We start from the raw sequence: 15,825 nt of genomic DNA, 5'->3' as shown, positions 1-15,825 counted from the left end.
AAATGGAGATCTCCGTGAAAGCACAGCCCTTGAGATTGGATTAAAGATGAACTACACACTCAACATTGAGTTGGCTACCATCTAGAGAGGTAAACAAAAAAGCTAGTCAGATTTAGTGCTCTTTGAATGTAAAAATCAAGATACAAACCAATTCCAATATTAGGCTTCACTGAAATTTGACATTGCAACAACATTTGTTTTCCAAATTTATAAAAGATTATGCATATAAACAATTGTTAAATACAAAGAGAAAACCCAAACTACTTCCGATTTACCTTTGGAAGAGCAGTAGCACCAAATTAAGTTTTTGGTAACTTGGTTGTGAAAGTTTTTGACCTGTAGATGGTAGCAAACTTTAAAAGATGTGGTCTCATGTAGTTGAGCTTTAAACCCATTTTGGAAAAGACCAGGCTACGGTTTCTGGACCCGATTATAAAGATACACAGGAGTTGTTAAAGCACATTTGGAGCCACTTTTTGGCATATCGTTTGAGCAACACAATCAACAAAACCTTTAAAATATGCCTTCCATTAGGCAGTTTGTACATTTCATGACTAGTTTGCCTATACTCATTTCATAGTGATTTCAAAAGGCTTTCATAATAAATACCTGAATATTATTCATTATTAACCAAGATCCCCAATTAATATTTTATGTGTAAGCTTCCACAAAGACAGCAAAGCTATACATTTTTGCAATGACATTCAATTCAAATGGTAAAATGCCATGTGATGCACAGGTTTGGGTCTTGATCAGCCAATCTGTAAGCTGTAGGACTGCTACACATTTTCAAGTGAAGTCGTTAAGACTAGTGTAAGACTTTCTCAGTATTTTCAGTCATGACGAGACACATGTTTACATTTCCATGACCACACACAAAGCTGTAATTGTGGGTGAATAAAAAATAACTTTAGTTTTTAGACATTCAATGTTTCAAAGTAACATGAAATGGAAGTTACCTATGAACCAGCTTTCAGGTATATTTTTTCTCAACATATTGGCATACCCAACCAAAATTCTCTAACTCGTGATCGTTCGAAAAAGCTATTTAGCAATGTCCAAAATATAGCCATTATTAAAAAGAATAAAGTTTGTATTGTTTATAAATCAACATTTTTGAATTCCTTGCCACTGTAGTGAGCTATAAAACCTAAAACCTACGTTTTGAAAATACATTATCTTTGACGTTGCCAGTATTTGACATACTAAGCAGAGGTGGAACCTTCAAAACCTATTTTTGGGGCACCATATCAAAAGCTCTGAGAACGTAGTCTTAATCACTGTTTCAAGGGAACGACATGGCTTTGGAAGGATGGCTTGTCTTCAATTTTTCGGATTCGTCCAGCAAGTGTGGCTCATGAATGTTCAAACACAGACGAGGGACTTGTCATTTAAGAGAGCCCTTGTTGACAGGACACGCAAACCCGGTTTGGACTTTGTTTTGTACACGCAAAGACTTTCTTTAAAGGAAACTCGAGAAAAAAAAAGGAAATCACATTTCATGTTGCAAAAAAATATAGAAAATACTCCTCTGTGTTCATAATATCCAACTGTTTCGATTTGCAAATGGAAATGTGGAGAGTGTCTTAGAAATGTGTATACCGTAGACATGGACAGTTAATAGTGGTGTTGTAAATCGCTGTCTGAAGCGACGTCAAAGGCACGCAGAGAGACCACGCACGTCAAAGAGGAAAGGTCAAACCATTTCTGATCAGGGGTGGGAACAAAATGGTGTGTTTGGTCTCGGTACAAAACTCTTTCAAAATAAGAGTCCCAGCTCATCTCTCACCCAACACTATTTACAAGAAAGATAGCAATTTGCTCTAGACTACAATCAATACATCCATAAAGCCAAACAATACAATAAACAATAATATAATGAAAAGAAATCCACTATCTAATCTACCATTTACACGACACATCGACATACATCACTTGAAGATATAATTATATGAACCTTAATCTCAGGTAGAGGTGGAGGAGGAAAAAGCTTCAGACATTCAATAAAACATACATAGTAGCAGCTCAGACAACAAAAAAAAGCCACCAGACAACAAAACCAAAGCTACACGCATACAAAGTGCTTCACAGTATCAAAATGGCAGAGTTCCTGATTTAAGAAAGAAGAAGAAAAGGATTGCACCGATCAAAAGAAAAACTGAAAATCCCTGGACCAACCACTGAGAAATTCAGTTTTCAGCAGTTGTGCTCCTTGCTACCAAACCGCGATGGTTGCTACCAATTGCCATTTAAAATGTCACACACACACACACACACACACACACACACACACACACACACACACACACACACACACACACACACACACACACACACACACACACACACACACACACACACACACACACACACACACTTACTTCGATGCCAGTGTTGTTTGCATCTTTAAAAAGCGGGTCCGGTCAAATGTAACCGATTAAGGAATTCATGGAACGTAAATTCATGAAAATTCTCAAAGCCCTCCCCCCCCCCAAAAAAAAAAACATTGTCTGATGAGGCTGCATCTCCCCATCGAGGATATGTGGGTGGTCTGTCCGGACGCACACCGGACATGTCAAGCCCTCCAAGAAAAAAAAAAGACAAAAAAAAATGTCAAAACCAAGGATTCATGACGACAAATCTAGGTTTCTATTAAGCCCTGAGACAAACTGCCAACCCCCCACCCCCCCTACACACACACACACACACACACACACACACACACACACACACACCGCCAGTGTCGGTGGGGTCTTCACGCGGTCGGATCGGAGGGCCATATGGGCAGGGGGTGGGCTTCCGTGTTGAAGACGTAGCGGTCAAGGCTGACCAGGTCCAGGTCGTCGGAGAACAGCAGGTACATGTACTTCAGCGTCTCCCCCAGAAAGAAGCTCTCCATCTTGTCCCGGGGCAAGGGGAAGTCAGGGTCGCGCACGTTGTTGATGGAGGTGTACCCCCCCGTTGACACCTGGTGGAAAAAACATCAAGATCAACGTCATCAACGTCAAGATGTTGTCGTTTATCGGTTCACTTGCAATTAAAAAAATAATGCACCATCAAATCTTGATAGCAGTAGAAGTCAGTAATGACCCCAGATGATTCAAGTGACCCAAAGGTTGGGAAACACTTCTCTAAGCGCTGCCGTTGGCTGTAGTTACTAGCCAATTACATGCTTCCAGCGACACCATTGGTCGAAGCACATGTCAAGAAAAATGAAGAAATGCCCATTTCACCCAGATTTTGCTATATGATTTAACAGTATTAAGATACCTTTTGTGAGACTAGCTATGAGCATACCTTGGTGTGCTTGTTGAAGCTCTGCAGGATCTCCCAGCCCCACTCCCGGTACTTGGGGTCCTTGGTGAAGCGGTACAGGTAGAACAGACTCTCCACCGTCTCCGGGCGCAGCAGGTTGTGTCTGTCAGCAGGCTGGGAGGGTGGGGTGGGGTAGAGGTAGAAAGAGGGAGCAGAATGAGACGACTCACATGAGGTCACATGTTCACACTTCATTCATGCTCCCAGGTTCCCGACCTTGTATTGCCCTGATATGCATATTGGTCTGCAGGAGACTGCTGAGATAAGCTATAAATGTGTGATGATCCATTTCAGCAAAGGCGTCCTGTTAAGACAAACTGACTGCGAAACGATGTAAATGCCACAGGCAAATCAGACAGCGTGTGGAAGGGTCATGTGATTACGCTCACAGGGACATTGATATTACCGGCAGATGTTGATTGGGTCGAATCTATTTGCGTGGCAGCAGATGCACAAAAGTTACATTTTCAGAGCTATAAATGAGGCCCAAAGGGGTTGGGAACCACTGCAATGCGGCATGTTCGCGAGTCACCCTGACCGGAGACAGACGTGGAGTCTCTCCAGACCACGCCTTTCCCCTTACGAGACCACATGCAAATACGGTGAAGCCTAAATGGAGGGAAATGTATCCAATATGTAAATGAAAACCCGATAAACACACACACAGGCTCACATCGTAGCCTGTTTGGTTTTATAGCACACTTGAACCAGGAAAAAACGTTTTTGGGGATTCTTCCGTTTGATGAAAAAACAAGGTCAAGGTCATCCATGACAACCAGAGGTAAAACATGCAAGGTCACCATGACAACAAACTGTCCCATGATTAGTTTTCCATATTTCCCTGCTGAAGGCCTCCCCCCTCCTCTCTCACCTTGACCTCCACGTCCCGGGTGCTCCCCTGGTGGGTGTTGAAGTGGACGATCTCCGGGCTGAGGCCCGTCTCCATCTGGGCGTACATCTGGTAGCAGGTCTCCATCAGCAGCCGGGCTAGCTCTAGGTGGTCGTCAGGGAGACTGTGGTGGGCCCCCAGGGCCAGGGTACCGGGCAGGAAACACACCAGGTGGTCCTGGGCAGGGGAGGTTATCAAACAGGATCTTCCTTAAGGAGCAGGTGGGGCTTAGGCCAGTGGTTCCAAAACAAGGCAACGGGGCCAACTCACTGTCCCCTGATATGCATATGGGGCCGCAGGAGATTGATAAAGATTTTTGATCCATTTTTGCAGTCATGGGCAAACTACTTATCACTTAATGCGAAGTAGAGCCATGTGATTACATTCACCGGGATATTGAAATTAGCGGGCGATTGTGTAAAAAAATGTTTGTGTGGAAGCCGATGCAGAAAAGGCAAAGTTGGGGTCTCAAAAATGTTCATAGCTAGAAATGGAGTCACGGACCAAAAAAGGTTGGGAACCACTGGGTTAGGGGCCACTTGATCGAGGATGCCTCCAAGTAGACCGCTAAGCTTAGAAGTCAAACCCAAGATATATCAGCTGGGAGTCAAGTCGCAAGAGGCAGGATTTGAATAATTATTAAGAACAGAGATTTGCTGAGATAAACAAGCTAGCCAACTCAACTGGAAAAACATGTTTGTGAGCGAGGGGATATATGACTGCCACACAGTGTCTATAATAAATGTTAGGTATGACGCAAATCGATTTTACAATGCTGGCGAGTAGAGTCACGACGCTCAGGGCGTCGAACCTTGTTGCTGCAACTCATTTTGAATGCGAAATTACGACATATTTTCCCCAGATGAATTAACCAGGGATGCCAACCCGCTATTTCAATGCACTTGGACTACTGACCATTTTGGGGCTGAACTGGCCGTGGGACAGTTCTCCAACAAAGGTCAGACCGCTGGGAGAGGACTTCTGGAGAAGATTCTTCTTCACGCCTTCTATAGCCTGCAGGTAGTCCTCCAGAAAACTGGTGACACACACACACACACACACACACACACACACACACACACACACACACACACACACACACACACACACACACACACACACACACACACACACACACACACACACACACACACACGTAAAAATAAGAATACGATTAAATCATGTCCTTTTATTTGAAGGTCAAAAAACATCTAATATATTATGAATGGGTTGAATTAAATGACCCTGTAGGGATTAAAGAGAAATAATTCCTGTTTGACCCAAAGAGCTCAAGTTCTTTTACCAACTAATCCTAAAGTCAGTCTCCCCCCCATTGCATTTCTAATAAACCTCCAGCAGCACAAATCTGCTTAATCTGAAACAGTCTCCTCTGGCTAGGCCTGGGATTGGAGTGAGGACTGTGTGTGTGTGCAAGTGTGTGTGTGTGAGTACGTGAGTACGTGCGTGTGCCTCACAGCTTGGATTGCTGCTCCAACAGTGCATGAATCTTTCATCTGAAGGAGCTGCTCTGAGCATGTTGAGCAAATGAATCCAGACATAGAGACATGAATATTTCAACCGACTGCTGTTCATGATACCGGGGTAGGGCTGGTGAAGTGGCGGAGGGATTAGATCTCACACACTGCACATCTTACTGATAATTACTCTAAGGAGCCTAGTGTGTCGCCTATAGAACGGGTTTGCCACAGCATTTTATAAGAATGTATGTCTGCACTTGTCTGCACTAAAATACAATTTTATAGTCTCTAAACACATATGATGAAGGCATTATAAGGGCAAAAAGCAAACAAGTCATTGAGATGGTATAGCTTGATGGCTCAGCCTGCTAGTGTGCTGACCAGGTAGGCAGTATGTACTGGTAGAAAGTTCCCACTGGTGTCAAGTACTATGAATGGCCTGACATATTGATCGCGTACATGTTATGTGGAAACACTCTGAAGTTCTTTCATCCCTGCACTTATTTCTGGGGTTAGGGTTGTGTTTGGCGAGAGCGACTCAAGCACAGCAGTAGATTCTCTGGATTTACTCCAGATTTCAATGCACAAAAAGTCAGCTTGGTGTCAGTTGACTTCTTTGAATGTGGGGAACCAGACAAAAAGCCTATAGGCCACAATTTCAGCAGATTATTTTCAGAAAGTCACAATGTCTGTGTTAGTGTGTTTGGTGTGAGTCTACGATATTCTGACTGAAAGAGCGTATTAGCGATGCATTCGGCCTGGGTACACAAACGGATTTCATTACATGATCATTACTTTACCCTGTCTAAAGTAACAGCCCTGGTCGTATCTATTGACCCATAAAAGATTAGTACTCGGGTCATGTTCATTGTTATTATTATATCAATGAACTCTGTTTGCACTGTTTGGAGGAACGCACTTTGTGTTGCACTTTCGCACAACAAGCACTCATTACTGGAAATAAAGTTTAATTGATTAAATGGTACTTACAATTATTCTATCACAAAAGATGATAATATGACACAAGGAAGTGATTGTTCAATTTAATGCATTTAAAGTCTAAAGATGGTTATATAGCACCCCTTGCACCCCTAGCTGTATAGCAGCCCCGCTAGCTGTATAGCAGCCCCGCTAGTTGTATAGCAGCCCCGCTAACTGTATAGCAACTCTATTAGCTGTATAGCAGCCCCGCTAGCTGTATAGCAGCCCCGCTAGCTGTATAGCAGGACACTACTGTAGGTCACAGGAAGAGTGAGAGTGAGCGCTAAACAAGGTCTTACTGGTGCTCCTTCTTGCCCCCCTGGATCCACTGTTTGAGCAGGTACTCGTAGTAGCTGTCTGCGCGCGCCCCCAGTGTGAACACCCCCTGGCGGGTGAACTGTCCGCTGTTGGTGTTGATGAACATGGGCACCAGGCCGTCCTGCTTGCCCTCCAGCTGGTGGACCTGCCTCGCCACCTCGCCCACCGCATCCTGCAAAGCCAGGCTGAGGGTTAATGTCTGGGGGTCACAGCGGGGGGACAGGGTTACTGTCTGGGGGTCACCCCCAGGGAGAGGGTGACTGTCCGGGGGTTACCCCCAGGGAGAGGGTGACTGTCCGGGGGTTACCCCCAGGGAGAGGGTGACTGTCTGGGGGTCACCCCCAGGGAGAGGGTGACTGTCTGGGGGTCACCCCCAGGGAGAGGGTGACTGTCTGGGGGTCACCCCCAGGGAGAGGGTGACTGTCTGGGGGTCACCCCCAGGGAGAGGGTTAATGTCTGGGGGTCACCCCCAGGGAGAGGGTGACTGTCTGGGGGTCACCCCCAGGGAGAGGGTGACTGTCTGGGGGTCACCCCCAGGGAGAGGGTTAATGTCTGGGGGTCACCCCCAGGGAGAGGGTGACTGTCTGGGGGTCACCCCCAGGGAGAGGGTGACTGTCTGGGGGTCACCCCCAGGGAGAGGGTTAATGTCTGGGGGTCACCCCCAGGGAGAGGGTTACTGTCTGGGGGTCACTGCCAGGGAGATGGTGACTGTCTGGGGGTCAATCTCCCGGCTGAATTGTTTATTGATGATCTTTAAATGTTCTCTGAACATGCTTAAGTTCAGACGTTTGAATAACCATGCATGGCTTAACAGCAGCTTATAGTACAGCATAGTATACAATATACATAGCATTTTCTATTACAATATAAAGGCAGTGCCTTTAAAATCCATTCATTATTCATAGACAAGTAATCGACCTCTTGACTGCAACGCTAGGCAGCACCATGGTGGGGACTAGGAACCATTTACAGCAGCAGGTAAACAGTCATGATGACATGATCTCTTTGAGCGGGTGTGTGCCCTTGTGTCATATAACCGTGCATGTTACCTACTGATGCGTGTGAGAGTGTGTGTGTGTGTGTGTGTGTGTGTGTGTGTGCGCGTTTACCTGGTACTGCTGGTCGCGGGTGAGACGGGTGAGCTCTCTGAACTCCAGCTGGATGGTGGTCACCTCGGCGACCGTGCTGTCGGAGGTCCAACGGGGGGGGTGGGCGGTGCCCTTCCCGATGTTGACGTCCGAGTACGGGATCTTGGACGGGGTCTTGAAGGCCGGCATCAGCCGCGAGCCGATGTCGGTCTGGAGGACGGAGAAAAACAGGGAATTAGGCCATTCATCTTCCTGAATTGCTACATGGGGATCTCACTTGATTCAATTCAGTCTGAAGTCTCTCCCGTCCGAGCAGTTTTCAAAGACGGCACGAAGAGCTGATGGGCTCGGTGAAAACTCAAACGGGGGGCACTACGAGTACTACTGAAGCAACCCACACCATATCCTGAATTATAGAACATTCACAGAAAGCAGGCGGGGATTCAGGGGCAGGAAACAAAAGAAAGAAAGCTTCCGCGTGGGGGGGGGAACACAGCCAAGTACATTTGATTAACAAATTAAAAGTGTCTGTCTGCGCGTCTGTGTGTGTGTGCGCTCACAGCCTTCTCCAGGAACATCTTGTCTCCGCTCAGATGGTAGGTGCTGAGCAGACCCCCCAGGATGCGGATGGTGGTCTCAAACAGGTTCACGTCCACGTTCTTGTTGAAGGACAGCTCAGTGTTCACCCATTCCCTGGCCTCCGCAAACTCTGCAGGCCGAGAGTGTCAACACATTGTCTGTTCACATTTAAACACGGGTAAATACAGAGGAAGGACTGGAGACTAGGGAGAGATCTCCCTCAAGTACAGGTCTACAATTATCTTGTTGTGGATAGGATAATATGGACCCATTCTACACAATATATGTGGTTATTATCAAAACCAATGTTGGAAAGCAAAAGCAAGTGCAAGTGAGAATGACCTATTCACATACCTGGCCATCCGAATCAAATTCCCCTAAAACGTAATCCATGTTTTCCGTTCTTACCCAATTAAAGATTAATACTTTGCATTTTACATTCAGGACATTGGCTCGAGCATTTTGAATACGAATACACAACGGCCCTGTTCCATCCTTTGTTATTTGGCTCGTAGCCAAGTGAAATAACAACGATTGCTTTAACTATTGAATGAACAAGGAAGTACCCTCTTTCAAGCCCAGGATCCACATGGTGTCCAGGGCGTCGATGAGCGTGAGGCCCAGGCCGAACCACTCTGCGTACGTCTTGGTGATGGGCTTCAGCTCGTCGTGGCCCCAGGCAAACTCCTTGTAGCCCCGCCACGCGTGCCGGAACGACTCCCGCACCCCCTCAAGCCGGAATGCTTCTGCGGAGCGCAACCCCAGGGCAGGGTGGTTAGGCCGGTAGGTACTAGCTCAGAGACTTCCCCCTTTAGGAGAGCCTACCTGCAGCAGACTCCTTTCGGTTTTTTTTCATTTTTTCCGAGTTGGTTTTTCTTACCTCAAAACTCTGAGATTGGTCCCATTGAAAGGCGCATTAAACATTCATTTATTATTCATAAGTAGTTGTATTAGTTCCCCAGAGCTGTCCTGCTATTGGAAAAGGCAAGCCTACCAACACCAAAGTTGGTGTTCTATTCCGCTTATACCACCATTACAACAATGGTTAGACATTAATTACTTTTACCCATAACAATATTGGGTTTTATTGATGTAATCAGCTGAAATTATACTTCTTTGGCGCTCTGGGCATATTCTACAAGACTGCGGTATAAACTGTCAATAATGTCAACTTCAAAAGTTGATCATGTTTATTTTTGCATCTAGCTTTCTAATACTAATTTGTGCTTGTTTTTTTTTTTCCAGATACATGCTTCTAAATAGCCACAGGGGAGACAACATGCACACCTAGCAGGAGCAAAGTGAGCATCTAGCAGGCTGCTAACGAGTGCCTGGGGAGTACACTGTTGAATAACAGCCTGTATTACCCATCTCCTTGGGCGTCTTCTCTATAGGCAGCACAGGTGAGTTCTCCTTGCGGTCTTCAGCCTTGGGGGCATTGCTGGGCTTCTCGATCACCGCCCCCCTTCAGTTGCAGAAGAGAGAAATACATGTTTCTCAAAAATAAGTCATTATTTATTATTAAAAAATAATTGAAATAAAATACACGTTGCATAAATCGTAACCCTGTTACATTTGTACAATCTTGAGAGGCCCAATCGAACAGAAATGTCCACACAACCGCATTTTATGAAGAAGAGACACTTCATTGATCAGGGGAAACGTGGTTTCGCATGTAATAATTCTATAAAAGCTGTTCCATCATGTGTATAGTCCTGACCTTATAACAGGCTCCTCCCCCTTGTCATTGGACTCCTTGTTCTTCTTCTCCTGTCCTCCTCCTCCTCCTCTTCCTCCCAGCCCCACCACCAGGGGGTCCGACATGTTCTCCCTCTTCTCTTGACGCCCCTGCAGCACTGGGGGCCCGCGCTTCTGGGGCCGCTTCTTCTGACTCTGGAGAAACAGGAGAAGAAACCAGAGGAGAAGCAGGTTGAGAAACAGAAGTGGAAACCGGCGGAGAAACAGGAGGGGAAAAAGGCAAAGACAGCTGGAGTAATTAAGTAAATATCCCTCCCCCCAGCCACAGAATATATTTCCATCACATTTCCATCAGTCATTTAGAAGACGCTTTTAGTCAAAGTGGCTTACAAGTGACGCAACATTCAAATCAATAGGATTAGCATATAAAGTATATACTGTATACAACCCTATTAAACCACAAGGTCATTGTGCTTTACATAAGGCAGGATACATTATAAAATACCTTTAACAGACAACGAAGACAATACATAACAATCAACCTGCTATTTCGTGTCACCATGTGGGCAACCATGATTACATTCTGATGTATGGTTCTACACAACATGTCATTCTCTTCTTTCTACCCACGTTCCGGTCTGTTTTCACTAACCTTTCTTAAAAAAAAAAAAGGCACAAAAAAGAAATCCACTAAAAAACGAGTCACCAAGTCGTCCCCCCGCTACCCCCTCCCCCCTGCTTCCACTGGGTCTATTGCCCCTTTTCCACCGACAGTACGTACTGTCGGTGGAAAAGGGGCAGGGGGAGGAATTTTAGGCAGGGCAAAGAAAGGGCCAGGGTGCCAGCCAATAACAAATGATTTTCCGTTTTGTTTACATCCAATCCTGGGTGAGAAAATCCGTCTGGCTAGCGCGGTTTCGCTATTTGCGATTTGCTATTCATATGCTAATCGGGGCCATTAACGCCTCCGTGAGAGAATCCGTATCCGACGATATGTGTCTGTCGAAAACGTGAAGTGACGCGACGTGGAAATTGTCGTTTTCTGCCGGAAATTGGTCTGGTTTGCGGGAATTTCCTGACGTGCAAGGGGACGGAAATCCCACTTTTCACCCAGTGTACCAGCTCAACTTGCCTCGACTCGCCCCGCCTTTTTTTGCGTTTCCATCACCAAAAAAAGTACCTGGTACCTGGTACTTTTTTTAGTAGCACCTCCGTCGAGGTTCCAAGCGAGCTGAGCAGGTACTTTTGTGTGGCGTAAACAGGCTGCTGGCAACTGAATGGCCAGCGGCTGCAAACGGGAATAATCACTCAAAGTTAAGTTGTGTCCGGCGTGGCTGGAGTCCACGGACCCGCTCCCGAGGGGGACACAGATCAGTGTTTCGCCTTGTGTGTCGCTCCTTTCCCGGGGCTAGAGTTAGGCTGCGGGTGGTTGTGTGTGCCCGGCGTGGCTGGAGTCCACGGACCCGCTCCCGAGGGGGACACGGATCAGCGTTTCGCTGTTTCGTTTTTGTGTCGTTCCTTTCCCAGGGCTCGAGTTTCGCCTCCATCAACGTTACCGTATGACAACAATAGACACGCAGTCATTGCGTTTTTTTATTTTATTTTATTTCCCATTTCCCGTCATAACCTTTCCCGGGAATCAGGAAATAGTCTCGATCAGATTTCCCGGGAATCCCGTCTCCCGGGATTAAAACCTAATGACGACCCGCCCACGTTGAAGAGGTTATTTTCTATGACCCGCCCACATTGAAGAGGTACTTTCTTAGATGGAAACACTACGTGCCTGGAACCAAATCAAGTTGTGCCATGGCGAGTTGAGCTGGTACTGTCGGTGGAAAAACTGCATATTATGTGTCCAGGTGATAGATTTGAACCAGCCTACCTGAGAGGACAGCTCAGGGGCCTCTGGTCTTAGAGGGACTTCTGGTTGGACCTTCACTGGCTCCGGCAGAACACGAGGGGGGAGTGGCAGCCCAGCAGCAGCCCCCAGCTCTGCCTCCTCATCCACCACAACAAGATCTGGAGGAGAGGGGTTTACGTATGGTACAGCTATAAAGCTCAGGTGTTACAGCTGTGGACGTATGGTCACATGGAAAGAGTTGAGGGCTCAGAGCTGCTGGTGGAATTGTTGTTGGCCGTTATGCAAAAAACAAATACATAAAAAATGTGATGCATGTATGTCGTATGTATGACATGTTGTAGTATTAATACAAGTTGTTTACATGGCACCTTTTAAGAAAATTGTGTTTCAAAGTGCTTAACATGATTAAAAACAGTTAACAGATAGCCATTAGGATTAAAAATAGGGACACAATGACAGATGGTTCATATACCGGCCAGAGAAAAAAAAGTAAGTAAAATGTAATGAAATGACTAAATGACATATATAAATTACAAATACAAACAACATGTAATAGTTAGATATTAAATTATTATATTAAATGATAAATAATATAGAAACGACTTGTCATCTCATAAAACGCTGGTTGTTCCAATTATTCTGTTCAATGATCTAAATGTAACACACACACACACACACACACACACACACACACACACACACACCATTGCCTATGTAAATGTGTGTAATGTGTGTGAGGATTGTGTAGTGTTCTTTACTCTTTACATTTATTTTCTGTAGATTACCAGAAGATCTATTCTTATTTTAAATGTGGTTTTATATTGTTGCAGTTCTAGTACTCTCCTGTACTTTCTGCTGTGGCACCCACATGTCGTGTCTGGGATTACTATAGTACATCTTATCTTATCTGAATGTAGTAGCTACTGCAGTACTTGTTGGCTGGTAGCTACTGCTAAAGCGACCACCCTGGGAGGTGGGTCAGCTGGTGTTGTACCTCTGAAGTGTTGGTGGACGGCGGGGTAGGAGGACATGCCAAAGATGAGCAGCAGCACCAGCGCAAACAGGGCCATGCTGCGTTGGAGCCTGGACAGCTGCTTCCATTTCTACAGTCAGAAAACAACAAACACAACATTGGCAGGCTGTCGCAACACATGTTCATTATTGATACGGATGAGGCGTTCTAAAACATAGCATGTGGCAACGGCAACACACAAAAAGGGACAACTATACGAGAACCATGGAAAGAAAACGTCGGACCACAGCTGGAAACTATGTCTAGCTTCATTGAACACAAGAAGTGGATCAATCAAAACTTATTTTAAAGATTATGTTTTAATTCACCAGCAGCTGACATTTAGGTACATAGTCTAACTTACTATATGTAACATACTTGTATATAAGCATGTAAGTCAGTCAGAATCCTGTAATTATGTGTATTAAGATCACAAATATCAGCTGTACAGCTGAGCAGAGAAATATCTCAGACTACACCCAATTTCTAAGGATATTGGGAATATTCAAGGTTTGCTAAAAATAATAGAAACGGGAAATCGACCACCTGCTTATGCTACCATCTGTTTGTATACCCAAACGAATCATCAGTGTGCGTAGAAGAAAATCTACTTGTGTAGGCAGGCTACTTGCTTATATTTCCAGGGCAATATAGATTGGTTCAGCATACGTAGACAAATGTCAAATGTGGAGTCTAGTCATGTTATTTGTAAAGCCCTTAATCAGAGTTCCAGTCTCAAAGGGCTTCATTGGCCCCAAATTACACAACAGTCCACTAACCCCAAGCCCTCTGAAGTGCAAGGGAAATGGGAGGATTCATCATTAACCTTAAGAAGGTACACAGAATAAGAGGGGTCCCTCCTCTTCATGCTGACTTGGGTCAGGGAAGTAAATGTTAGATAAGGTACCCAATACAAATGTGAGGAAGTTGTTCTCACCCTCCAACAAGAGCGTCTCCGCAACTGCTTGCTGTTGTTGTACTTCCCGCCGCTCTGCTCGCCGAATGTGACCGAGACGTAATCCTTCCTGGCCGGGGGGTGCATGGCTCCAGCACAGTCCACCGGGGAACCATAGACACCCAACTGGGTAAAACACAAACATAGCTTGTTGTTTCACTTATTCATTGATCTCGCCAATGGTTTCAGATCCTCAAAAACGAGCGTTAGCTATAGACTTGTTGGACGTGATGCTGTCAAGAATGTATAAATTAATAATATAAAGAATATCCTGTATAAAATGATATTAATTATACATAACGTAAACACGCCAAATATGATACTGGGCAATTTGACATGCATGATACAGTAACGTTAGGCTACTAACGGTATCTATATTATGACAGTTCCATCCATCCATCTGTAGTCAAAACATCACCCGTGCGCTTGTTTACTTAATCAGATAGAACAGATACCGAAAGGACAAATAATGTATTAAAAATATTATAATGCACAATTGTTTAATGTCAAAAAGTTAGATTTATGCCAGATGGGATTTCCGCGTCACCCTACACAGTACAGCACTTGCGACGCGCCAGCAGAGCGACCTCCCGGGGACGAGGAGGCTCTTCGCCGCCTCACAGTTCGACTACAGACCGAGGCTTCAAATGAGGCCTTAATGTATCCCATGCGCTCCAAGTAAAAGAGGCGTGCTTTTAAAACGCATCCAAAATATGGCTAAAAGGTATGCAATGTCAGGGGTCATTACAGCAGCATATAAAAAGGGACTGTGATAGAAATTTGATATACATACCTTGTCAGGGTGAATGTGTCTTGTGGTAAGTATCAGCAACACACTTTACATCGCGTCCTGTTGTGTTGATATCGAGGCGACAATCCACACTCTTCTGCGATCCAGTCAAATAGTACGAGAAAAATCGCTGCGAATGTAACAAATGATATCCACTTGTAGCTTTGGTTGTGTGTCCCGTTGCATATAATGCTGTTGTTGAAGTTGACAGGTCCGCCTCTTACAGCGACGCCCCACCGGACGCGTAAGCGCAAGGAAACGTGGCCATTCGCTTTGTATTGGACGCGTTGAAGCGTATCGCAAAGTATTTGAAAACACTTGCGTGCGATAGGCTGCGCGTAATACCGACCCGTTTGTATAGTGATTGTCGTTGGTTGACCTGATATCTAGATATCTATGATTTATAGATATCTGGTCAACCAAGGACAATCACTATAAGAACCAGTGTTTTGTTTTCAAAATACTAGCTTTATAGAGTGAACAAAGCGAGTATTTTGAAAATAAAACACTCATCATTGTCAAAAAGGTCATAGAAATTGGCAAAATGCTTTAAAACTATGGTAGCGTTCGTCTTAATGTTCAAATATATGATTTCAGTGTTAAATAATTACCATCAATACCATCAAGAATAAAGAATGTATTGTAGTTCTGTAGTCAACTATTAATCGAGCCATCCATTTATTTATTTATGTGCAGCATCAGCTGAAAATACAAAATATTGAGGAAAATAACAAATATTTAAAGTGAGGCAGAAATAACAACTTGTCCTGAAACAAGAAAACATAAATACTTAATTCAAAATACATTTCAACACATAATAGGATATCTAAAAATTAAATTACAAAATAATACATTCATTGT

At 44.7% G+C, this 15,825-nt stretch overlaps 1 protein-coding gene across 1 annotated transcript; it reads right to left on the bottom strand.

The window, feature by feature from the left end:
* Positions 1 to 2,498: 2,498 nt before the first annotated feature.
* On the bottom strand, positions 2,499 to 15,175 carry man1b1b (mannosidase, alpha, class 1B, member 1b). The gene is made up of 15 exons (XM_084468626.1): positions 14,968 to 15,175; positions 14,157 to 14,300; positions 13,202 to 13,310; positions 12,229 to 12,365; positions 10,369 to 10,541; positions 10,016 to 10,113; positions 9,215 to 9,394; positions 8,630 to 8,778; positions 8,091 to 8,279; positions 6,963 to 7,153; positions 5,120 to 5,240; positions 4,187 to 4,381; positions 3,298 to 3,429; positions 2,736 to 2,968; positions 2,499 to 2,582 (listed from the first exon to the last, which is right to left on the bottom strand). The coding sequence occupies exons 2-14, from the start codon at positions 14,259 to 14,261 to the stop codon at positions 2,756 to 2,758; spliced, it is 1,992 nt and encodes a 663-aa protein (XP_084324752.1). The 5' UTR covers positions 14,262 to 14,300; positions 14,968 to 15,175; the 3' UTR covers positions 2,499 to 2,582; positions 2,736 to 2,755.
* Positions 15,176 to 15,825: the final 650 nt, after the last annotated feature.

This window comes from Micromesistius poutassou (assembly GCF_964030765.1).
Source record: "Micromesistius poutassou genome assembly, chromosome: 5".
NCBI classification, from domain to species: Eukaryota; Metazoa; Chordata; class Actinopteri; order Gadiformes; family Gadidae; genus Micromesistius; species Micromesistius poutassou.
The sequence above is the reverse complement of the archived record's forward strand: the minus strand, read 5'-3'. Positions and strand labels throughout refer to the sequence as shown.

Bases quoted from the DNA above. Each gene is read 5' to 3' on its own strand.
- man1b1b (XM_084468626.1), bottom strand. From the start codon at position 14,261: ATGCACCCCCCGGCCAGGAAGGATTACGTCTCGGTCACATTCGGCGAG. The intron at 10,542-12,228 runs GTAGGCTGGTTC...CTGTTTCTCCAG, and splicing joins CCCCTGAGCTGTCCTCTCAG to AGTCAGAAGAAGCGGCCCCA. The intron at 9,395-10,015 runs GTAATACAGGCT...TGCGCTCCGCAG, and splicing joins GAAGACGCCCAAGGAGATGG to AAGCATTCCGGCTTGAGGGG.